This window comes from Mesoplodon mirus (assembly GCF_964341445.2).
Source record: "Mesoplodon mirus genome assembly, chromosome: 6".
NCBI lineage: Eukaryota > Metazoa > Chordata > Mammalia > Artiodactyla > Ziphiidae > Mesoplodon > Mesoplodon mirus.
This window is the reverse complement of record NC_138982.1, coordinates 23,186,660-23,212,573: the sequence shown is the minus strand read 5'-3', so window position 1 is coordinate 23,212,573 and position 25,914 is coordinate 23,186,660. Positions and strand designations below refer to the sequence as shown.

Here is a 25,914-nt window from a genome sequence, read left to right as displayed (position 1 = left end):
TAAGTCCTAAGGTTAAATGAGAATTAACTGAGAAGTACATCTTTAAGTGTCTGCTTTTAATGAATATATGGATTAATTATTCATTTGACCAACTTCTTGATGGTACTTTATGGGAGAACTGGATGCATAATAGAGGCTTGACATTTATGAAGGCAGATTGTTCCCTGAACAGGTTAGGACTTTTGAGTGTAATTTTTATTACTTTAGAGTAATTATTTTGTAAGACTATAGCTTGAAATTAAAATGAGGAGTATTTTTCAACTTATAGAATCACAGAGCAGTAATTTTGGGATATGTAGCTAATGTAAGAATAGAGTTCACTGTGTGGTGGTGAAATCAAAGCATGCTTAAAGCAGTCTTAGGGCTTAGAAAGGTAGATCTCTAAAACATCACTTTTCCCGTATTTGGGCAACTAAGGGGTGTGAATATGCAACCTTCTATAGCAATCGCTTCCACATTCTTACTAGTTTATGTTTTTTATTTAAAATTTTATTGAATTAGTACATATCTTAATAATCCATGTAATATAAGTTAGTTTTTGTATTATTTGATTTCAGTATAATGACTTCATTAATTACGTGGAATTTTACTATAATTTTGATATTTGAAGTGAGAAGATTAACTTGATTATTGGAAAGCCAAATGTAGCTTTAGATTTTTCTGACAGCTGTTACTGATACTCAAGTAAGCAGTCACTATTTCTATGGAAATTTTATCACTTATTGTTTTTAAAATAATTGTGTGAGTTTAATAGTGCTTTAGGGCTCAGAGCCCCTTTATGTAGTCCTTCCTTCTCAGGGTCCAGCAGTGCCGTGGTGTGTACGCTCCCATGAGCCACACTCTCCAGATGAGGCTTGAACTGGGATTTGCACACGGTTCTGATTTTCACGTTTCCTGTGTGTTTAGTTATATCATGCTATTAAGTGTATTTTTCAAGCTTTTTGAAAGCAGCCTAACCCTTTCTTAAAACAGATTCAGGGAAGTGAAGCATTTAAAACATTAAAGCCTTCTCTCCATTTGGAGTACAGTTTTGAACATCGTTACTTTGTAGTAGGTATTTCTAGTGTGTTACCAAGGCCCACGAACTTGCCAATAAGACAGCACGCTAAGATTTCTCACTAAATTTGTATCAGGTTCTGACTTGCCTTCTCGCTTTCTCCTTCCATTGATGCCCATTAAAGCCGCTCTAGACCCCGTGTTTTTCTTTTTGCATTGGAAAGTTTGAACTTTTTGTAACCAAGTGTTAGATTCATTGATATAGTATGAAGGAGAAATTTGATAGACCACACATTTGTCTTTGAAAGAAGCACATACTCTGAAATGAAAGGGGAAAAGAAGAAAGGAGTGACGATAGAAATTCTCATGTTCGAGGACTTCCCTGGCGGTCCAGTGGTTAGAACTCCACGCTTTCACTGCCCAGGGCCTGGATTCAATCCCTGGTCAGGGAACTAAAATCCCACAAGCCATGGGGTGCGGCCAAAAAAAAGAAAAGAAATTTTCACGTGGAAGAATTGAAGTCTGAGGCAGCAAGAGACACCAAGATAAGTGAGAAGTCCTTATAAGTAACACATTCAACACTGTAAGATGTTTTTCCCCAGGCTTCCCTGGTGGCGCAGTGGTTGAGAGTCCGCCTGCTGATGCAGGGGACACGGGTTCGTGCCCTGATCCGGGAAGATCCCACATGCCACAGAGCGGCTGGGCCCGTGAGCCATGGCTGCTGAGCCTGCGCGTCCAGAGCCTGTGCTCCGCAACGGGAGAGGCCACAGCAGTGAGAGGCCCGAGTACTGCAAAAAAAAAAAAAAAAAAAAGGATGTTTTTCCCCAAACCTATACCTTTCGGTTGCCCATCAAATTGGAGATGTGCACCAGCCAAGACCAAGTCACTCCTGACTATTTAGGACGGAGTCTGGCCACAGAGGCTCCGCTTCCCTGTCAGCTAGCTGGTGGTTTAGAAGCCCCTCGTGCACGGAACCTGCTTCTGGTGTGGGTCCCTTTGAGGACCGGGTCTGGGTGATGGAGGTGCCAGTGACCATGCGGGGAGACGGGTCTTGCCTGGGTCTCCAGTGAGAGGCTCTGGCCAGTGGAGCCGCAGGCCTGGGGCCAGGCCTCTCCCCCGCGGAAACTGCTGTGGAAGCTGTCACTGCAGTAGTGAACTTGGAGCTTCAGCACGTAGAGGGCTGATGCAGGGCTGCGTATTTTAGCTCGCCTTGCAAGGACGTAGAACACAAAATCACAAAAGAGGGAGAACTTGACATCAGAACGGAGGACAACCCTTTTAGTGAATAAATTAAAATTTATGAAAAACATGATACTTGATCCCTTTCCCTTTATTCGTTACCTTTTGGTGAAAACTTTGTCTGGGACTTGCGTGTAAGGAGCCCTGACCTGTATCAGGGAGGCTGCTCATTTTGGGAAGCTTGTTCTCAGGACTTGTCCCCTTTCTCCTCTCTCCACGTCGTGGTCGCGAGTCTGGCGTGGGGGGTGGGGAGGGAGGGTCGCCGCGTGAACTGTGTGGGGGGGGCCCATTTTGCTTTCGCCCATCTCCTCTGACGGCTCACGTGGCACTGTAATCACTGTCGTCAGCCTCCTCTTAGCTGGCACTTCCACGGGAGCAGGCACCAGCTCTCACACTCCCGTGACTCTTGTTAAGAGTTTGTATCCCGCGTAATATTGAACAGCTGTTCGTGTCTAAACAGGTGTTTAAACGGGCTGTACGTAAGACGCATTGGGATTGTTTACGTCCTGCCCTCACCGCCCCACGCCCGGCAGCCCTGACTGCCAGAGCCGCTGAAATCTTCCTCCGCTTCTTGCTGAGGAGCCGCCTCTCCCCCAGAGCCACGTCCTCTGTGTCACATCTGTGTGCTCAGAGCACACGTGCCCGGGTCTCCTGAAGAGGAGGGTGGCTCCGGCAGTTGTCCCCGCGGCTCCCGGGTGCCGTCACCCTGCCTGAGTGCACGCACGTTCCTCCCCCAGGTCGGGTTTCCGGGGAGTCGGGACTGCGCCCCAGGGCCGCTGACCAGCCGACGGCCCTGGTCTTGTTTCGTCTTTGCAGCCGTGCCTATGCGGGTGCACCGTCCCCTCAGCGCCCACTGACAAAGCTGGCTAAACGTCCCGAGTTGATGCGGGTGTTCTTTTATCTCATACTGATGCCGTGTGGACCGTGCCTGTTTGTGAGTCTTTAAACTTGTGAGCCCTGGTTCTTAATCGAAGCACAACCCTATCGAGCTGTCAGATAAACTGATTAAAAGTATTCATTTTGCTTAGATGTGTTTCCTTCCAGTATTTGCTTTATTTGCTGTAAGGCATAAGCCCATTTAAATAAAACCACAAACGCATTTCAGTAGTGTTTTTAAAGGAATGCTAAACCTGATATTTTTTAACTTCTTGAAGTAAACATAGACAGTGCCCCAAATAGCATGTTCACTATATTCTTTAAGCATATAGCTAATGGTATGTTTCTGAGCTAAAATCAGGGTGTGTAGTTTTCTGAAATGTTAAGGTATTAAATGTACAAAGTTACATACATAAACGCAACAGTTTGTTTTTTAGCAAATAAAATGACTTAACCAAGTGGCAGTTACTACCTAACTACCAGCACTACCATGTAGTTAGTTAACTAACTACGTACATGGTAGTGCTGGGAAAGGTGCTTGGGATTTGTAGTCAGCAATACTGCGGAGAAAGAAGCTGGGCAGGCCGGGGAGAGACAGTTTGGATTCTGTATTTGTGTGTGTGCGTTGATCAGAGGATCTGTGCTGTATTGATAACCCTTCAGGATTGTTACCGTGAAGTACTTCCGATTTCCCCAGAGACAATTCTGTTCTCACTGTCACTGCTCTAATCTAGGTTCTTAGGTTCCCATAGCCTCTTAATTAGGCGCTCTGCTTTGTTCATTGAAGGTAGAATGTGTAGCTTCCAATTTCTGAATAGGTTGATGTTTTCAGTGTTTGGGGTTTTCTACTTCTTAAAACAGTGACTTTTTCCACTACACTCTTGTAGGCAATGCAAAGCTATTAAAATCTAAATTGCTTGGTAGGTATTTAAGGTCCTCTGTGATTGGTTCTTCTCATTTAGTCTCTCCAGCTCCATTTTCAACTACATTCCTGGAGGAGACGCACATCACACACATGTCTGTACCAAAAGTTCTCCACTTCGGTCACCCCTCCCCTGGAAAAAAAGCCTATTGGGCTCTCTAAGCATAACTTAAATACCACTACATATGGAGCCTTCCCAGGTCTCCCTAGAAGGAACTTATGTACCATCTCTGTTCCTGTTTCATATTTTTGTTACCATTTTAGTTTGTGTTTTACTCTGTGTGGTACAGGGTGCATTAAACTGTATGTAGTGAATCCATGATGTTAAGCCAGTATTTTATGCTTAATTTCTTGTAGTTAAGTGGATGATCCTTTGGCAAAATAGCTCACACACACACTGTTGTACTTGGAGGGCCTTGAACTGGTAAAAAGGAGCTGTGTCACATGGTTTTAAAGTTTTTGGTTTTCCTTTCCATCTTTTCTTGGTTTTTAACAACATAGTTTAATATTTCTTTAAGGTGTGTTTCAAAGGAACGACTGTTCCCAGCAGCTTTCCCCATGTTTAGCTTTCCAGAGGCAACTACTTGCACCTCTTTGAGCTGGTGATTTTGCTGTTTACCTCCCCATTTTTAGGTGGTATGTCTAGATTGACTCGCTGTTTCCATTTTTGGCAGTAAGTCTTCATTCACAACAATGAATGGTGAAGATTTAGTTATTTCCTCCCCAGCTACCCCCCATACTCTTTCTGTTTATATCTTTTGTTTATATTTTGATATACTCTGTTGTTATATCCCTGTGTATATTACGTGAACATTATTCACAGCTGTACGTGGTACTGTGGACCACGGTAGCAAACTGCGATTCCTTTTTTCCCCTGCATGACCTTTTCCCTCCTCTGGAGTTAGTTTTTCTCTCTCTCGTCTTCTCTTTCCCTCTCCACCCCAGAGCTTTCCACACTTACCACTCCACATGCTTTCCTGATCTTCTACATCTCCTGAAAAGACAGGCAGATGCCTTGGGTAGTTTATGAATTTCATAATTTTGGAAGAAGTCTCTCCTGGAGCCTCCTGACCTGCTCCAGTCTAGACAGACGACACTAAGTCTACGCACAGCCTGTTGCGCCGGGCTCTTCACATGGTGTTTTGGGGAATTCTGTCTTCTCTCCACTCTCCATTGAATCTTGTTTCCTTTCTCTTTCTTCTTCACTCACTCCCAGTGTTGCTGTTGAAATCCAAAGTCAGGCGGATTGATTCATTGTACATTATCTTTTTTTCCTCACTGAGTACTTGATGTGTCTGTTTTCCCCCAGTGTACTGTGCCCTTTCAGTCTGAAAACTTATATCCTGGGAAGTTTTCTGAAATTACCTTTCACCCTCCTCTCTGTTTACTCCTTTTGGATCACTGTTAAATCTATTCAAATCTTGGACCCTCTTATGATCCTTTAATTTTTATGTTTTCTCTCCTAATTTTTACCTTTTTTCTACTTTCTTGGAAGATTTCAACTTCACCCTTCATTACAGTTTTGAAATCTTTTGTTTGCTTATTTTTAATTTCCAAAAGCTCCTTTTCTTCTCCCCCCGCCCTGTTTTATTGAGCTATAATTGACAGAAAACATGGTGTTAGTTTAAGGTGTACAGCGTGATGATGTGATATATGTGTATATTGCATAATGTTCAGTTACCATCCATCACCACACACAGTGACAGACTTTTTTCTTGTGACGAGAACTTTTAGGATCTACCCTCTTAGCAGCTCTCGCACGTACAGTATTGTTGACTGTGGTCCCCGTGACTTATTTATTCTGTTCCTGGAAGTTTGTGCTGTTTGACCACCTCACCCATTAATCCTAGCCCTTTTGTCTTTTCCGAACGTTGTTTCGTTCTAGCCATGTTCTTCTTTCATTGATGCAGTATCTTCTGTCTCTCTGGATATGAACAATAAGTTTAGTTTGAAATCTTTTGTCATTTCTCTCGGCTCTGACTGGCCACCTTGTAGTCTGTCTTGATCTTTGTTTGCCGTGTGAGAGGAGCCGCGCCCCTCGGTTCTCTACCTTTCCGAGGTCCTCCCCCGGCCGTCCCTGCTGCCCTGGCGCCCAGGAGGAGGGCTGGGGTCTCGCTCTCTGGCCCACGGCGGGTGCGGAAGCTCCCTTCAGCTCAGCATCTACCTCTGCCCTCGGCCAGGGTAGGTCCCCTGCTTCAGAGACCCTCAGTTTTAGCCTCTCCAGAAAGTAAACTGCAGTCCGGCGGGATTTCTGTCTCTGTGTAGCAATGACTGCGACTTGAGCAGCTCAGAACAGCGCACACATTCAGTACTGCGGTGAGTGTGGGTGTGGAGTCGGGGTGCTGCGCTCCTGGGTCCTGGGTTCAGGGTCTCTGGAGGCCGCGGTCGAGGGTGCCGGGGTCCTCTTCTGGCTCACGTGGTCAGGAGAGAGGTCAGCTCCTGCCTCCGTGGCACCGAGGCCGCCGCTCCTTCCAGGCCAGCGGGGGAGCCTCAGTCTTAGGGGAGCCGGATGGAGACATGGCCTGACCCGGGCGGCGGTGCCCACCAGCGTGGCCTTACTCTGCGGGGAGCGACGGTGCTGCCCGGTCTGGGAGTGGCCTCACAGCCAGTCTTGGGACGCAGCTGCTGCTTGTGTGCACTTTTACCCGTCCTCACTGTACAGCCTGTCCCTGCCCCGCCCTGCACTTGCACAGGCGCCATAGCACCTAGTCTTCCAAGGACTTTCCGTGGGTCATTGGGCTTGATCTTAGCCTCCCGACAGCCGCTGTAGGATTCAGTCTTGGATGCCAAATCCTTGACCACTTGTCTATTTATTTGCCTTCTTGCTTCCAGACTTCTGTTGGCCCCATCTTTGTAGGTTTTTGCCTTTTTAGGAAATCCCTTTACGGTTCTGTGGGTGGTGCTTGAAGAAGGAATAAACGTTGGTCCATGTGTTCAGTCTGCCATCTTGATGCACACGTTCTGAGACAGCCTTTTCCCTCCTCTGGTCTGGCACTTAAATTAGGTTTGGGTTTTTTTTTTTTTTTTTTTCTTCCATAAAAGAAATGAAAAACGAGAAATTTAAAATTTCCCACTTCATATTTCATATTTGTCTATTCTTTAATCCTATTTTCCAGTCATGTGTGTGGGCTCTTAGCCGCATTATGTGCCCCTGAGTGAAACTCCTCACCTTGGGCTTGGAGCAATTGCCGCCTCTTCTCTTAATCAGAACTTTTCTTGCCTTTTGGCCTTTCCTATAAAACTTATCCTGAATAGATAGGCATATCCTTCAGCAGTTAGCTCTCTGAGAGTATATCTCATATAAAATTGGAAGTCACCAGCTGACACTTTGTTAGGACCCTTTCCTGTTGGGGGAGATGCCCTTTGGTGTTGCGTGGTTAGAATCATTTTAGGAGCGACCGATGCTGAGGAGGCAGCGCATACGTGCACTACGTGTGTTCATTTACGGACCAGAGCGCTGGCTGGCCAGTGGCCCCTGGTGAAAGCCCTGGGCCTCTGCTTACCAGTCCCAGTACTGGATGTGTGAGACTTGGGCAGCCGTGAAATGTCACATGTGGACGCTACACCTGGGCGTCTTTAGCAGCTGCCGCAGTACCTGACTCGATGAAAGCTTTTATCTCTACTGCTCAACCGGAAGGTGCGTGTAGCTAGCAGGACAGAGATTTGGCTGTGACATTTCGCAGCGGGAAAGGAACCAGACCCTCCCGTCCAAGTCCAGCCTTGTATTTTTGAGATACAGGGCATAGCCTCGCGCATTCAGTCTCTCAGCCCTTTGCAAATATAAACAGCCTTCTTCCCCATTTGTCCTGGCCAGCTGGGGCCGAGCAAGAAGCCAGTGACTCTCCAAATGCACTACATAGCTGTGCTCACATCCTGACCCTGTGATGTCCTGGTGGTTCTGAGTTGCGATGGAGACCGAGGGAACAAAGAGGCTGCAGAGGCCCCGGCTTCACAGAGCACTGAGCAGGGGTGGTACTGTATCCTCAGGCGGGGGTTGACCTGCCTCTCAGTGCAAGTTAGTTCGGTGATGGCCGGCCCTCCTGGTGCCGTGTGAGCTGGAGTGGAGTGGATCGGAGCTCCGGCGCTGTGGCTGGGACCAGACGAACTTCTCAGCTGCGGAAGTAGGTGTCATGTTCTATACCTGCTTCTTAGCTTTTGTCTTCGCCTGAAGAATGGCGTTTATTTCTTTTTTCTCTTTGCAATTTAGGAGCATAACATTTGGATTGTTATTCAATTGAACTGATGCTTGTTTCCCAAAACCATCTTTGGTTTTCATTAAGCGGGGGATTCTCATCATTTTTGGAGTTGTCACGTCATCAGCAAAATCCCCTCTCTCCACACTAAGTAGGTACTGTGTGGTGTGTATGTATTTCCAGTTAATTCATTTCTACAAATAAAGTGAATCAATTTTTGCTTTAAGAAATTTTAATAACACCTCTTAGATCACAAGATTTTCTTGTTCCTGTTTAATTCCAGCCTCCATCCAAATGCGAAAGAGAAATAAAATAATAAGGTAGGAGAGGCAGACTAGTAAATGTGATTACATGAAATTGGTGGTGAGTCTGAAGACAGATAATTTTATCAGAAGCTCCATGGGTGTAGTGGAAAGAATATCAATGTAGGAAAGCCTGGATTGCATTGGCCAGAACTGTGGCTTTCTAGCTTTAGAACTTTGTACAGGCACATCACTTAACCTCCTGAATCTGTTTCCCCATCTTTAAAATGGGGACAATGCTACCTTTCCTGATACAAAAGGTTTGGGTAAAGATCGAAAAAGTCAGAGTTTATGAAAGAATTGTGGAAATGATATGTTTCTCTGCAAATGTTGGGTATTTTTCTGCTTTTGATTTATGTTGGTTCTTGGAGTGGAATTTTAAATGTGCATATATTAGGTTAGACCAAACTGATACCTAATAAATTCTGGGGAATTGAATTCAAACATTATTTTGCTTATTATCCTTGGATAAATTTCTGTCTACTTCCTTGAGGAGTACTTTGCATACAGTTAAATCCACCCACTTCAGAGTCTTTCATGTTTTGACTCTTTAGGTAAACTGAGCACTTAGATAGATATTTAGGTAAATTGAACAGATCATCTGAGCTAACAGTTGGTATGTGGTAATGTGTATGCCGAGTGGTCTGTCAGATCCGCCTGCCTTGATCTGAAAAGTGTTTGCTTCCTGCTGTTGGTGTGTATGTGAGCTGCTTTGGTTTACACTGCTGGAGGGTGTGTGTAATCTCTCGCTGAACTGTCTCTCAGCTCCTGGTTAGGAGCGCGGTGCAGAGGAGAGGCTAGGAAGGAGCCCCTGAGTTGAAGAGAGGAGGGAGGAGGACAGGCTGGCGGTGCCCACCCGTCTCCAAGCTGAAGGTCAGGGGAGGCCTCTGTCATAGGGCTGTAAGTTGGAGGCAGGAGCGCTCCCAGGCATTTCCTGTGAAAGACTATTTTACATCTTCACCCGAAGGTGCAGTAAGTCAGTGGGTCCCTGTGGAAAGTGCCCTTGGGCTCTGAAGAGCAGGAGTGAATTCGTCTGAAGTCTCCTCTCCACGACTCTGTTCTAAACCACAGGCTCTGGAAACTGGGCCTCAGTAGCCCAGATGGAGGACCTCCATCCCCTAAACCCTTAAAGGGCTCGCTTTCTCCTCAGAAACCCTGTTTACCCCAGGGTAACCACGGTTACTTGCCTTCTCTCTTACTTTCTCTGTTACTAGGTGGGTTAGATTCCATTTCTTCTACCCTTTGTAGAACGGTAATACACTGTAATCATGAAAGTTAAAGATGATCGTTTTTTAAAATCCCAGTAATTTAGATCTGTTTAAAGGAGAAAATAAATCCCCTGTCTCTCATCCTGCAGGTTTTAACAGTATTTAACACTATTAACAGTTTGGTTGTATGGTATGTCTTATAAAAATGAGATTGCTTTACATACTGTTATGGAACCTGCTTTTTCAGTTATGTACATTATGGATTTCCTTAAACCCTGTTCAGGATGCATACTTCATCTCATTTAAGAGCTGTAGACTGTACCATTATATGCTTGTACCACGATTTATTTAACCTATCTCCTAGTGATAATTCAGCTCGTTCCAGATTTTTTCTTATTCATACATAAGGTTCTTATAAATATCCTAATACTATAGCCATGTGCACATGTCCAGTTATTTCCTTAGGTTAAGTTCTGAGAAGCAGAATCTCTGTGTCAAAGGGTATACTGGATTTATATTTGAATATCTTATACCTAATCACAGTCTAAAAGAACTACTAATTTACTGTCCCACAGACAGTGGAAGAGAGTGCCTGTTTCCTCATACAGTTAACACAGAAGATTTTCAGTGTTTTAAATTTTTGCCAGTCCTTACAGGTAAAATGTGTCTCATGTTTAATTTGCATTTCTTTGAGTCTAAGCAAGATTGACAGTTTGTTTATTGGCCATACGGGTTTCTTTTGAGAAATGCCTGTGTACTTTCATCCATTGCTGTTAGTATGTTCAACGTTTTCCCTAAGTCAGGATATTAACCCTCAATCACGTCCTGCAGACATCTACCCCCAGCCTTTGATAAACTGTTGATGACATCTTTCTCTTAAGGGTCTTCGGTTTTTGTGTAGTCACGTATGTTCATCTTTCCCTGTGTGTGTGTGTAACTTCATTGGTGTCTCAGCCTTGGTTCCCGCAGAAGGAGACTCTTGAGATGAGAGTTCAAACGCGAGTAGTTTTTGTAGTGTAAGGAACAGAGGTAGAGGTGGGGAGTGAGATGGAAGGAAAGACTGCCGTGAAGGACGGACGCCTCCTTGCCAGCTCCCATCGTGCGGGTGCCGAAGGGGACGCTGGAGAACTGTCCCAGCCAGCACTCCGCCGATGGCTGAGGCTGCTCTTGAGAAGTGTTCAGTGGTTTATTCCTGCCTTACGAGAACATCGCAAACTAAGCCCTGTGAAACAGCTACCAGCATGTGTCATAACCTTGGAGGCGTCTGCAGGCTTCCTGACGGCCGTCGGGCCGGGCTGTGGAGGCTCGGGGCCTGAGGGCTGGGACACCGAGCCTTCCCAGGCTTCCCGTGCCTGCTGCGGTTTGTCCACAGCGTCCCCAGTGTTCAGGTGCCCAGTAGTTCAGGGTTTCCTAGGTGCACAGAGGGAGTGCCCGACAGCTGCAGCGGAGGGGGTCTCACCACCAAAAGAAAGGACCAGCTTGGGGAGTCTTGCTATGCCACTTAGCTGTCACTCTGACCGGCCCTCTTCAGAGGGAGGGGAATTGGACTCCGCCGCCGGGAGCGGTGTCAGAGGATGGGTGGATTGTGTTGTACAAGCGCCACAGGTTGTTACTTAGCTGCGCTTCCTGCCTGCTGGCCCCGACCGAGCAGCTTTTAGGCACCGAGACACAGACGGGCAGCTGGGAGTGGACCGGAGCCGGAACCGCGAGGCAGGAGGCTGTGCGTGAGACGCTGGCGGCCTCTGTGCAGGGCGGCAGGTTGAGAGGGGCCGGCCCCATGTAGCAGACTCCTCTCTCACGTTGCTTTCTAGTTCCTGTTGAAAGCTCTTAGGGTGTTTTCTGTTTTGTTTTGTTTTGTTTTTTAAATATCTGATGGGCGTAAGAGTCAAACACTTATTTTAGTGGTTAGCCAATTGTGCTAATATTATTTTAAAATAATCTACCCAGCAGTTCCCAAACTTTTTAAAAAGTTTCAGGACCCTGTTGCATTCTTAAAAATTATTACGAACAGCAACAAAGCTCTTGTTTATGTGGTTAATAATTACGGATTTTTACTGCATTCAAAATTATAGCTGAAACATTAAAAATTTTAATAGTTCATTTAAAAATCATAAAAGACAGGTTCACATATAACTCTATTTTCCATATCTAAAAAAACCTAGAAGAGTGACACTGTTTTACACATTTGCAAATTGCTTTAATGTCTGACTTGAGAAAACAGCTGGATTACCCTATCTGCTTCTGCATTCAGACTGTCCCCGTATCACCCCTCATGTAGTCTCAGGAAAACTTCACGGTGCAAATGGGAGAGATAGAGAGGGAAAAAAAGGCCAGTCATGTGTTAGAATTAGGAAAGTAGTCGTGCCCTGTGGGCCTGTTGAAGGGGTCTCGGGGAAACTGCCGATCTAGTCTTTTGCCTGATGATGTCAACACCAGCTCGAGCTGAAGGCGTTTTTACCCTCCAAACCCACCTGGGTTCTGTGCTGAGGGAAGAGGTAGGGGCTGGACCTAGGATGGGGAACACCTGCTTGGGGTGTTTTACTCAAAGTCCCGGAAAGAGGGTGCAGGTTGAGGATGAAGACCCAGCGGCAGGATTGCTAGAGGTAGGGGACCGCGGGGGAGTCCGCTCCAGACTGATGGGCTGGTGCAGGAATGTGGTCTGAGATCCCCGCATACGTTGATTAACCGTGTACCGTCCAAAGTGGAACACTTTAAAGGACAGTAAAAATTTTAAATTATTATTAAATAAAAGCTTTATCAGACAATAAAATAACTATATAATTCACACCACGTGATAAGCGACCCAAAAAAACCCCCTGCAGCAGGATAGTTGAGGCAGGTCTGTCTCTGGTGGGTGGCGAGCCTCGTGTCGTGAGCGCTTCCACTTGACGTCACTGCCCACGTTGCCTGCTGTGAGGCCGTCCCCTGCTTGCCCACCTGCAGTCGGAGGTGGCCAGCAGCTGCAGAGTGGAGCCTGCACAGAAGGTGACGAGTGTGAGTGGATGGGAAACCTTTATGGGAGAGAGCTCTGTAGCCAAAGATGTGTTCTAGAATCTGTTCTTGGAATTGAGTAGAACCTGGTAAGTTCTTTGTTGAGAACTTTGTTGTCCTTTAAATAGCTCTTCCTTGTGGCACTGTTGCTTTTGAGGATCAGCACTAAAGTGGGGGGGGGGTACAGGTGTTAACAAGTGCGCCTTATCCCCCCAAAAGTCTAAACGAGAGGCTCTCCTTCCCCCCAGCTGCCTCTCATTTACCCACAATACACTTACCGTCCCGACAGGCGAGCTGATTGTGCTTAGTAGACCCTGTGGACTGATGAGCGTAAGAGCCAGACTAATAACTGGTTTCTGTTTACAGTTGCCCCTTGAATAGCGCAGTGGTTGGGGGTCCCAAGTATAACGTTCGACTCCCCCCAAAACCCAACTACTAATAGCCTGCTGGTGACCAGAAGCCTTACCAATAGCATCAACATCGATCAACACGTATTTTGTATGTTGTATGTGTATAGACATTTTATGCCTTCATGACATGCCTAAGTTTTCCTTAATTTTTTCGATATTTCTAGGCTATGCAGTTCGGCTGCGAGTTTTTTCAAATTGTCGCAAACCCCCACAGATTTTTTGAATATATTGATTGAAAAAAATACACACATAAGTGGACCCTCACAGTTAAAGCTCGTGTTGTTCAAGGGTCAGCGGTACTCACTTAGCAGTTTTACATCAGTATATGCTGATGTAAGCACTGCACCTGAAAACTCAGGACTCGGCCACGTGACTCTAAGGCTTCTTTTAGTGGCAATAGAGGAGTAATAGCCTTAGAACTGGACCTGCTCTGACCATTTCTCTTACTTCTCTGGGGAAAAAAAAACAAATTAGAATTGTTCTAAGTCAGGCTTGTGTGGCTCCTGCAGAAAAGAGCTATTGGTTGATCCACTTTAATCCTGAATTAGCTACCTGTTTAACGTTGTATAGGAACATGGCTTTTGAGACACGGGGCGTGCTGATCTTTTAATGCTCTGCGCTCTTTCCTATGTGTTGTTCTCCCCGCCGCCGCCCCCCCCCGCCCCAGTCTGATGTTTTAGTCCCTTGACTTGGGACTAGTTTATCATTTCACTTGCTCGCTACCTACCCCGCACTCTATACCCCGTAGTTCAGAAGTTAAAGCGCGATTCTTGGCTCAGTTAACTAAAAACTCTCGTGACTCAGCCGTCCCTCGTTGGGAGTAAGGAACCCCTGAGGGCCATGGATTTTTAGGTCTGCAGTTCTTTCTCTATCCTTAAGGGAGTCTCTTTCAAATTATCTTGAAACTAGTTTTAACTAATTTTCTTTTAAAAATTGTGTCTTTATGTGCATCTGATTTTTTTTTCAATATTGGAATGTGAATTTCCAGAGGACCTGTTGCTTTTTTCTAAAGCAGTTGTGTAAGATAAAACTATAATTGAACGGCTAGCTGGGCAGGATTGAGCTTTCGTGGTGTTTTGTTATTTCACCTAATTTGGAAATGTCGTCCTTTAACCTTAAACAGTGGTACATATTTTGACCAGCTAATTAAACACTGTTAATCACTATCAGGCATACAAACCTGTAGTATGTGTGGGAAATTACTGATCTCTAGAGACTTACAATCTGTTGTAAGAGAGGTGGTGCACCCACATAGCTGTAGCAGTCTGTGTAAATAATCCACAGACAAATCTGTTCTCTTCTGAGAACAGGACTTTGGGGGGCTTTGTGGGAAAGCTTTCTGGTGGACATGGATCGTGTTGTTTTCGATCCTGAGTTTGAGTTCGTTTCCCTCCCATATGTAGGAAAACGTACCCCCTATATGGACCCACTCTGTTCCAGAGTAACTGCCTAGACACACAGGATACCACTGATGTGAGATCTTACCCACATGGGCACCAGCTTTTCTGGGGAGTACTTTAGGTTGGCCCTTGGCCTGAAAGTTCTTTATGAGGGACAGTAGCCAGAACGGTGTGTACGAAGCAGCCCTGCCTTGTGCTTGTGTGAGGAGGCCTCTCAGAGCTACCAGGAAGGATGCACAGGGGAGTGCCCCAGTTTTTCATAGCGCTGACCAGGCCACGTCACTAGCCTGCTGGTCACTGCAGTGAGATTTGCTGACCTTTCACGTTCCTCCTGCCACTCACTTCTACGTTACGTGGTTACTGTTTTATGAAGGGATGCTCAGGACAGCACAGTTTTTGGTTTTGTTTTTATAAAATTCCTCTGGGTGTGTTAAGCAGATCTCACAGAGAAGGCGGCTTTCATTCCCTAGAGCGTCTGTCTGTTGAGAGGTAGTTGTGGGAGATGAGGATTCCCTCTGGTAAATTGATAAAATAGATTCATGCTATTTTATCATATTCTTCTTGAATTTCTTAGGAAAAGGAGAGTAAATTAAGAATGGGGTTTGAGTAGTGTGCTTTGTTGTGGGGAGTGTAGATTCGATTGTGGATCTCTTCCTGTAAGCATTTTCTAAGTTCTGTGTGTATGGTATTGATTTTACAGTCTTAACAGAGCAAGGCATCACCAGGGTTAATACTTGTTTCTTACTGCACAGAATTACAGACAGAGAAGGTAATACAAATAAATGGTCATCTAAGTCTAGAAGATTGGAAAGTAGAGTTGCTGTTCATTGCCACTTCGTTTCTCCGTAGCTGGCTTCTCAAGCTTTAATGCGGTCAGGCATCATTTGGAGACTTTGTTAAAATGCAAATTCTGCTGCCTTAGGTCTGGGGTGGAGTCTGAGAGTCTGAATTTCTAACAAACACCCAGGGGACGCTGGTGTTGCTTTGTTCAGGGACCACATTTTGAGTAGCAAGGGTCTATAGAACACTAGAACACGTGCAAATCTAACTTTTTTTGGTTTTATTTTGTTTTGTGTTGGCTGAGCTGCGCCTGCCTTTGCCTTTCGGGATCTCAGTTCCCCCGACCAGGGATGGAACCCGGGCCACGGCAGTGAAAGCGCCGAATCCTAACCACCAGGGAAGTCCCGCAAATCTAACTTTTATAATAATGACAGCCATATAAATTGAATGTTTTTTTCTGTACCAGGCACTGAGCAGTGGGGCAGAGATCAGAGGGTGGGCACTGGAGTCTGACAGCAGGGGTTCAAGCTGAAGCTCTTCTCTTTCCTATCTGATTTCGGGCACATTTTCTCTAAGGCAGGATTCTCAGCCTTGGCGCTGTTGACATTTTGGCCAAGAGAATTCTATATTGCGGGGGCTCTCCGGGGCATCGTAGGATGTTGAGCAGCATCTAGCATCTACCCACAAGGTGCCCGTAGCGCCCCCCGCGCCCCGTCCTATTGTGACACCCAACACTGCCTCGGGGGCAGCATCGCCCCCAGTGGGGAACCACTGCTCTGAGGCTACTGTTGAAATGGGGGGATTTGGGGGATGTTGTGACGTGAGTGACGCACTTCACATAAGCAACTAGTTGTGCTTTATCATGTCGCTCCTACAAAGAAGAGGAGGAAAGACACATGGACTAGCCAGTCCACAGTCTCTGCCGCATCCCGTTTCCTGGGGACGATCGTTGGATACTCCAAGTGCCAGTTCTTTGTTTTTATGAAACGTTACTCATTGTACTGCGGGATGATAGCAGGGAGTACTTGGGGTTTTTAGGTGGGAAGAGCTGAGCTGCCAACCGGCTGATCCTGAGCCTCGCCCCTTTCTCGGGGCACACGTTCCCGGCCTGCTGCTGCCGGCCACACGCTCGCCTGCGGCATGTTTCTTATCTTTCTGTCTCCGGACCTCTCATCCCTCACTTTTTCCTGGGGTGTGAGACTAGGTAACTAAGTCGTCTTTCAGGATTATGCCTAAAAGAACATCTGAGTTAGGGTTTTCTATGTTTGTAAGCAAGGGTCATCTCTCCCAATAACAATTAAAAAATTGATCAGGTAGAAATACCATTTCTTAAAATCGATTATAATTTTTGCCTGCTTTCAGGATATTCTTTATAAGAAATCGGTGATACCTTTTGAAAACTGAAGTGCAACTTTGGTTTCTAACTGTTGAAATGGAAGCCAAGTTTTTAATAAACTAATATTGAGGATGGGAATGGGGGAGGACCGAGAAAAGCATGATTTTAAGACAAAACAAAATGAAGCTTAAACGTTGGCTTATGCAGTTTTCTTGGAGAAGTCGGTCCAGAGGGCACATTAGATGCCAGTAGTTAGACTGCTCTAATGACAGTTTTTAAGAGTTGGTTTTATTAATTTCTTTGGATGATACCTTAAATGACTTGTGTTAATTACTTTTTATACTGTTCAGATTCTATTTAGGACCATATGTGCTAAGCGTTAGTTACACCCGTCAGCAGCTCTGTGCTTCGTGTAGCTCCCCAGAGAGTATCTGGGAGACAGGAGAGCTGCAGCGTGTAATGGCCCTTCCCAGCGCTCACTGCGGGGAGGCTCTCGAAGGCGGGAGGCCTGGACCACGGTGAGTGCCTGCCAGCCGGTGGGCTTCATACTCCCCCGCTCCCACTGTTGATGGGTCCGTAGGGCGTCAGAAACCACTACAGAAATAAGAAAATACTGTGTCAAAAGTTACTATCATTTTTCTTAAAATGTTTACTGCGGCTGTATTTATTTTGACCAGAAGGGAAAAAACAGAATTCAGGGCACAGTTCTCTTTCTTTTTGCCTTGTATAAGAGTTCTGTGTGTTACACTTTTTTTTTTTCTTGGCTGTTCGGCGACCAGGGATTGAACCCCGACCCTCGGCAGTAAAAGCGCGGAGTCCTAACCACTGGACCACCAGGGAGTTCTTTTGAAAAGTGTTTGTGTTGCAGATAAACGTTATGTCCCTGTTTAACAGAATCTGGAAGGCAAAGGCATGGGCTCGTTTTCCCTTCTCAGTCTCAGCTGCCTGCAGAGATTCCAATCACAGTTGGGTTTCACTGTCTCCAAACAGGGAGGTGTATTTTTTGTTGTTGTTCCCATCTTTCCTTAATGCCTTAAATTCAGTCCCCCCATCTCCCAATTCAGAAGTTTCCACCCCTTCTGATCACTTAGACTGATTAGAATACCTCAACCGGTATTTAAAATTGGAGTTACGTTTCTTATTGTGAAACCAGAAGTATCTTCTGTTACAGGGAGGGAGACGGAAGGCAGGGGGAGGCATATGCTGACCACCTGAGGGGTCCAGTCAGTCACTCTATGGAGGAAGGGGTGGGGTGCTTGGACACACTTCCCCCGGAACAGCCTCATGTAGCTTCTCCCTGACAGTGGCCTTCTGAGAGCCGGGGACTTCTGCCCTCTCACCCCCTCCCGTGCCCCCCGCCCCCTGCCATGGGTCTGTGTCTACCCACCTTCTGGACAAGTAGAGCCTAACTTTTCCAGTGAGAATTGGAAGGAAGAAAAAAAAGCAAAAGTTTTGCAGGCCCCATATCATAATTTTTGTTTTATTCTGTGATTAAGAAAATGCATAAGACAGAAAGCTACGTGAATTCATCCAGTAACAGCCTTAGAATGAATAGCTGAAGTTTTTATTCAGGCAGCGTTGCTTGGTCTTTCCAGTGGGTTCTCAGACCCCTCACAGTAACTTCCAAGCCTCCTGGTTGAGGACCCACAGGTTAGGGATCTATGCTGTTGAATCTTTTCCAAAGCTTTAGCATTTCAACTACATTTGATATTATTTCACTCATTATTTTTCTTACTATAACCCACCTTCATTCTCCACTTTTTTGAAGCTTATGCTGTGTACTTGATTCTTGAACTCTCTTTCTCCATACTTTTTTCTGAACTTTCAGGAAGGTTCACACCTGAACTGAAAGCTGATTACAAACAAGTAGCGATCTTGATTTGGATTTCTAGCTGTATCACAGGTGACAAGCGTGAAAAGTTAAAGCTCGCATTCTCAACTGGTTGTCCTACTCCCAGTGACCTGTACAAGGGGGTCCCAAATGCAGACCACCTGCTCAAAGGTCCCCAGAGGAGCTTTTTAAATATGTAGATTCTCGGGTTTAAGCTCAGGAGGCCTGGGCTTAAAGGTCAGGAATCTGTAATTTTTGAAGTTCCATAGATTATTTTGATGATGAAATTTCTGTACAGTCATAAAATCTGCTTGTAGTGGCATGTTGTTAGACCTTTGTTCTTCTTTTATCTTTTTTCTGTACTAAGGGGCCAGCAGAATTGGGCCTATGCGAACATGTCCCCACCAGGGTTGGACTGACTTTACTGTTATTTTTTTCTGGGTCTCTTAGCATCACCAGGCTGACTGAGGAAAACAGTATGGCTGCTGATGCGCTAGTGTTTTGGATGGCCTAGCTTCTGCTCTTGGCCTTGGTTCCTCATCTGTAAGAAGAGGGGTTTACAGTAAATGATAGCCTCTTGCCTTTAAGTCTTAGATACCGTGAGTTCTTATCTAGTTGGATAAGAGAGAATAGTTTGTCTTTTTATCTGCAGCCTCTGTGTCAGGGTCATCTTCATCTGCTTAGTCCACTTTTCAGTTAACTCCAGTCTGGTAATCAGGTATCATAGCTGCATCAGCCATGGTTTGTAGACTTTCTGTTCAAGTACATATGCTGGATGCAAACATATAAGCAGGTCAGCAAACTTCAGATGCCCAAGGACCAGTTCTAATCTCAGGCTATGAAGCAGCAGCAATCAGTTGTATCCTTTCACTTGGAGGGGTTACTGCATGTTTTTAGAGGGAGAGGGTGGGTTAGGAGCACTCCCTACCTTGCACCTTGTGAGAACTGTGGTCAGATGTCATGCAGAATCGGAAGTCGGGAAGTCGTCTTTTTTTTTTAAACTCGAAGATTGGTGTCTGCATATACGTGTGACTTAATATTAGAGACAGTGTTAATTAAACGAGCTCTCTTCCCATATCTGTCCCATGTAAAACAGGTTTTTAATAGTTGTTGGGAATACCCATCACAAGGAGATATTCAGGGACCGTAGTATTTGAGCCAGTGGGAATCATCAGATAATTGGAAACGGAGGTGACGGCTGCCATTTAATGGGAGATTACTGTGGGCCTGTTGTTCTGCAGAGATAGTCACGCCCCCCCCCCAATATTATCAGTATTTTAGTTCTCAGAACATTCCTGTGAGGTGGGTGCTCTAACTTGCTCAAGGTCACACAGCCAGTAAGTGCTCAGTGAGTGTCCGAATGCTTTCTGCCTCTTGACCAGTTTGGGCCCTAACCCTCCCCATTGCCCATTGGCCCCTATCCTTCGTCCGTATCTTCTCCCTCCTTTTTGCCACACCATGTTTTCCCCCCGAACTTGTTTTCTTCTGGTTCTCTTTTACAAGCTCATTCCCCTAACCTATGTTGCTGTGGTTTCTCCCACTCCAAAGTTCAGGTTGAAAGGAAAAAATCTCTGGTGGGTTTGAGGAAAGTATAGGGCCACAGGTAGGTTTTCTCTTTTCCTTTTTTTTCCCCCTCCCTTCCTCTTCATCTCCTCTTTCTCCTAGAAGGACTTGAACCCCATCTCTAACCAGTTAGCAGCGGGCATGTTGAAGACAAGCAGTTCTTGTTTTGTGCGTTAGGGAACCTTGGCATCTAGCATCTGCGTCAGGCGTGGGCCTTCCGTGAGTGTGTGGGGAGTGAATCCAGTTCACACCATACGTGTGTTGAAGAGAGCCTTGCCTGCTCTGTAGAAATTATGCTATGTATCCACTGGGATCTACAGGCCTCTCCAGGCAAAGACCTTTTGTTGTTTGGCCAACACACACTGCTGTCCTCGAAGCGGCTGTTAACAGTTAGGCTTGAGCGTCTCAAGTGAAGCTGTCCACGCCGTTACCCGTTACCCCGCGCTGCGGGCAGGTGTGTCTGCACCGGCACCGAGACCGTCGCCCAGACTCGCGTCTTCTCTCTCGGTAGCGGAGCTTTACGCTTACTTGTGTGGACAGATGTGCTAGGCAGCCCTCGGAGGCCTTGCTTGTATTTGTATTACTGTGCTTGACTACAGGGCACCCTGTGAGCCGACACAGTGCTGTGGGGGAGGGCGCTGCGGTGTCACTAGGCGTTTAGAGCGCTGAGCTCACAGGTGAGGGTAGCTTAACGTGCAGAGAGAACCTGACTGCGGGATCTAATGTGTGCAGAAGCGAAAACTGAATGACTGGTAACCGGATACTTTGTCCCCCTCCTGCTCCACCCAGCATGGTTTCTGCTGTAAAGAGGACCTGCAACCTGTTGGACTCCTTTTAGGGTAAGATTATGGAGAAACAAGAACAAGGAGGAAGAAAGAGCCCCAGTCAGAGGGTCAGAAACCAAGCTTTGGTGCTTAAAATGGTCCTCAAAGATGATGTAGCCGTGAGCAAAACTTTGTCACTAATTTAATGAATTCTGGTGTGCTGAGAGGTGTTTCTCTTTTTGTAAAGTATCGTTTACGCTTACATTTTCTTACGATGTATCAAGGAGAGAGGGTTTGAGAAGTGAGGTGTTTCTTGCTTCTTCACAGTTAAGCGGGCATAGACTGGTTTCAGCGTCCTTTTTTACCATATACTTGACCTAAGGCTTGTTGGAGGCCTGCATCAGAGGCCTGTCTGAAAGATACCTGTGTTTTGTGGAGAGAATCCACACACTAAACAAAAAGGAAGGAGAGGCGACCTTTCCCCCTTTTGGGGACACACTGTAAAAATGGGGATGCCCCGCCATCTACTCACCTTCTGGTGTATTATTTCACAGTGCTGGTCCCAAAGGCGATAACATCTATGAATGGAGATCAACCATCCTAGGGCCTCCAGGGTCCGTGTATGAGGGTGGTGTATTCTTCCTTGATATCACTTTCACACCAGAATATCCCTTCAAGCCTCCAAAGGTAAGAAATTCCCCGATTCATGCTGAAATTTACATACTCCCATGAAAGATTATTCAGGCTTTTAAAATTGAGTTGTTAATCACAAATAAATAGATTTCTGTTATATCTTGACAAATCTCTAAGTACACTTGAACATACACAAAACACTTCTTTGGGTTGACTTTGCCTCTTTTGGCAAAGACCATTTCTAAGAGTAAGTGCTTTGTTTTGATGGGGCTTAAAATCCTGCTAATATTTGTAGTAACACAGTCAGCAACCTATAAATAATCTCCTATTTCCCACTAAACAGAAAAAGCTTCTGAACAGATAAAAATGGTGTCAAAATATCCACGCACTAAAACAATTAGACAATCTCCTACCAAACAAAGCCTTGGATTCCATTCCTTGTCATCTTTTGGTCTTGTTCAGATCCTGACCCCAAGCTTGGGCTTTCTCATCTAGGATGGGCAGGGGTTGCTCAGTCACTGTCTCCTGTAACACTCAACACCGTGATTCTCATTCGCCCAGTCGGAAGGAAAACCTCTTCTTGGGGATGGGGTGGACTGCTAGGGAAAAAGGTACAATTGCAGCCCAAGAGGTGACCGACCGCAAGTCTGTCGCTTAAAAAAAAAAACAAAAAACTGGTAAAGTGATAGGGTTTTTTCACTTTGGAATGAGTCAGTGTATTTCACAAATAAAAAGTAGGAGACCAGACAAAGTAACCCAGGTTCGTGGGGCTGATGTTGATTCGTCTGCTGCTGTGGTCCTTACCCACTTCTAGCTCCTCACCTGTGGAGATTCTGTTTAAGTGAATTCTGTGATTTAGGTAGGCACGATTATCTGCAAGATCTGATATATAAAGGTCAGAAAAAGCAGAAACAAACCTCATCTTCAAATATATTTTTCAGCCTTTTCGGTGTGTGATCATTGTTTGCTAAGCACTTTGTCTTTATGTACCCACTGTGTTTGTTTGAATTAGATTCTAAAGCTTGCTTTGAGACCATGTAGTACTACCAGCTAACACAAGAGGTCAGCAAACAATTAGCTGTTCAAACTTGGAAACGTTTGGAAAATACTTAATACATTAAAACTGCTAAAGATGAATTCAAGAACTATACAGGGAACTATATCCGATCTCCTGGGATAAACCATAATGGAAAAGAGGATTAAAAAAAGAACGTGGGGCTTCCCTGGTGGCGCAGTGGTTGAGAGTCCGCCTGCCGATGCAGGGGACATGGGTTCGTGCCCCAGTCCGCGAAGATCCCACATGCCGCGGAGCGGCTGGGCCCGTGAGCCATGGCCGCTGAGCCTGTGCGTCCGGAGCCTGTGCTCCGCAACGGGAGAGGCCACAACAGTGAGAGGCCTGCGTACCGCAAAAAAAACCCCAACATATATATATGTATAACTGAGTCACTTTGCTGTGCAGAGATTAGCACAGCATTGTAAATCAACTATACTTCAATTTAAAAAAAAAATTGAGGTTACCTTGCTTTTTGTTGATGGATATTACTTTTTAAATGAAATTGAAAATCCCTGAGACTGTATCAGTGAACACTTTCTAATCTCAATTTCATGAAATAGTCTCTTACCCTAACTCTTATCAGCCTTAAACTGTTTTAAAAACAGTTTGGGCTTCCCTGGTGGCGCAGTGGTTGAGAGTCCGCCTGCCGATGCAGGGGACACGGGTTTGTGCCCTGGTCCGGGAAGATCCCACATGCCATGGAGCAGCTAGGCCCGTAAGCCATGGCCACTGAGCCTGTGCGTCTGGAGCCTGTGCTCCACAACGGGAGAGGCCACAACAGTGAGAGGCCTGCGTACCGCAAAACAAAACAAAACAAAACAAAACAAATAAATAAATAATTCACTTTTTTAAAAGACCAAATGTCTCTTTCAGGACCATTTAATTGAAGAGGCAATTTAGTAAAAAGTTTCATTGTTTGCTGTTCAGATTTCATTTAACACTGTCTTGTTTTTTAGGTTACATTTCGGACAAGAATCTATCACTGTAATATTAACAGTCAAGGAGTTATTTGCTTGGACATATTGAAAGATAACTGGAGTCCAGCACTAACCATTTCTAAAGTCCTTCTTTCTATCTGCTCACTTCTTACAGACTGTAATCCTGGTAAGGTTAATAATTCTTTACCTTGTTTTTTTCCTCCTCACCTGGAAAATGGTTATTTTCCACTTAAACTAAGATTTTCTAAAGATAAAGTTCAGATTTTATTTTTGTACGGGCTTTCAAGGGACAAAAACTCATTGCTTTTCAAAGAAAGTTCTAATCAAGAGTTCAATCTACTAGGTGAAAACTGCAGTGACTTCACCATTACTTGATGTGTTCTAGCAACAAGGTGTTATAAACTGAAGACTTACAAAAGATTGACAAAAGATTGCCTTAGGTTTTTACATCTTCGTTCTCTCCCGCTTTTTTCCCGTTTCCCATACAGAAACGGCACACACACTTGTGAATGTTGAGTCACCCGCCCTCTGCCTGCGGGTCTGCTCATCACCTGCCCACAACTGCTTACTGACGTGGCGTTGTTTCTCTGCTGATTACCAGACTGTGGTTTCGTCTGGGCCTTAATTTCCTCTTACTAAAAACTTTTTTCCTAGATAAAGAAATATAAATTTCATTACTAAAGATTGTATTTAGGTTTCAGAGGAACACTGTCCTTAATCGGAAGTACAGGCTTTGACCTGGCAACTTTGGGTCTTTGCGGGTCAACAGGGTAGAGAGGTAAATAGCGTTCGCTTGCAGTGGCCCCGAGGACTTGACAGCGCTCCGTGTCACAACTGGTGCCATCGAGCAGAAGGTCCTGTGAACACAGCTGGGCGTTCACTGCAGCCTAGGGCCTTGTGCGTTCCGTGCCCTGACACGCAGGAGCAAAACCCTTCCCATGGCGGGGGGTGGGGGGGTTGGGGGAGAGATGGAGTGAACTAAGGAGACGGGCCCAGACCTCTCTGTCTGGATCAGGATCCCCCTGCATCCATGCTGTTTTTTAAAGTCCAGGAGGAAGAGTATCCCAAATGGTGGAGTGGTTTGATCACAGCTACTCTGTCCATTTCCTCACAAGCTGTCACTAGCTTATTTGCTGAAACTTAACAATGTTCCTTTCCCTTCTTCGAAGTAACGTACATTCTTTTCTTCCAGCCGACCCCTTGGTGGGAAGTATTGCCACTCAGTATATGACCAACAGAGCAGAACATGACAGAATGGCCAGACAGTGGACCAAGAGATACGCTACATAAATTGGGTCGTCACCATTCTCTACATTCTTTGTCTGTCACAGAGAGAGCTGCTTATGATTTTGAAGGGGTGGGGGAGGGTGGGCGTTGGTGAAGAGTAGGGTATTTCTATAACAGATATTATTCAGTCTTATTTCCTAAGATTTTGTTGTAACTTAAGGTATCTTGCTACAGTAGACAGAATTGGTAATAGCAACTTTTAAAAATGCAGTACAGAGAAGAATAGACGTTTGGGTTCAGTTGCTTGTAGTCTGTAAATCTGAAACAGCTTAGTTTGTACAGGTTACACACATTTATGTAAAGTCCTTTCAAGACTATACAGTCTTTTGTTTTAAAAAATTGGAATTTCTTTTCCCTTCTTGGAGGGGAACAGTGATATTTAACAGCTTTTAGAGACTGTCATCTCATATATATACAATGGACACATGGCTATAAGACACCATATAGGAAATATCAGTAGTTATGTATTTTATTTTATATGCCAGTCTCCTTTCTTGTGAAAAGATAAGAGGTTTGAATCAGGACTTGTGAAAACCTGTAGTAAAATACCTTAAGCTGTTAACTGTAAGGAGTGGAATAGGAGTTGCTCAGTGGATTGGTTCTATGTTGTGGACTGCCTAAGTCTGCATTTGTTACTGTGCTAATAAACAATATTAAAACCACCACCTAATGCTGCTGTATTCATTTACTTCCTTTTGCCTTTTTTGTAGTTTCTTTCTTCTTGATAGATCTTTGGTACTCAAACAGCCTAGAGGTAATGCAGACTGAACGCGCTGGTGTTGTCTACCCAGCACATGTGTTAGGATTGGTACGTTACTCTGGATTTATCCAACAGCCTTGCAGGATAGGTGCCTTAGAGAAGGTTAGATAATCTAACTCATGATCTTCCAAAGGCAGAGTTCCGCTGTATCTTCGTCAAAGCATTTTCCAACTTGGAAGCACTGTGGTGGTAAGTGTGTGCGTGAGAAGTGGGCTCTCATGGAGAAACACCCCCGCCACAGTGGAGGGAGCCTGGCAGGACCTAGGCGCACACACCTGCTCCAGAGAAGCTCATCCAGGGCCCAGGCCGGAGGTACCTGCACTCTCATGACGCATTTAAAAAGAACACGGTCACTTTGTGTACTAACGGATCTAAGTTGCATTCAGCAGATGAGCAAACTGCAGGATCTATTATATTATTTTAAAATAACT

General features: G+C 45.3%; 1 protein-coding gene across 1 annotated transcript in view; it reads left to right on the top strand.

Annotated features, from left to right (window-relative positions):
• The window catches only part of UBE2E1 (ubiquitin conjugating enzyme E2 E1), a 78,213-nt gene extending 52,828 nt beyond the window's left edge, over window positions 1-25,385 (top strand). Inside the window, exons 4-6 of the mRNA XM_082626046.1 lie at window positions 21,366-21,498; window positions 23,455-23,602; window positions 24,629-25,385. Coding sequence (XP_082482172.1) covers window positions 21,366-21,498; window positions 23,455-23,602; window positions 24,629-24,726 — 379 coding nt within the window. The 3' untranslated portion in view covers window positions 24,727-25,385. The remainder of the gene's footprint in view (window positions 1-21,365; window positions 21,499-23,454; window positions 23,603-24,628) is intronic.
• The last annotated feature ends 529 nt before the right edge of the window (window positions 25,386-25,914 follow it).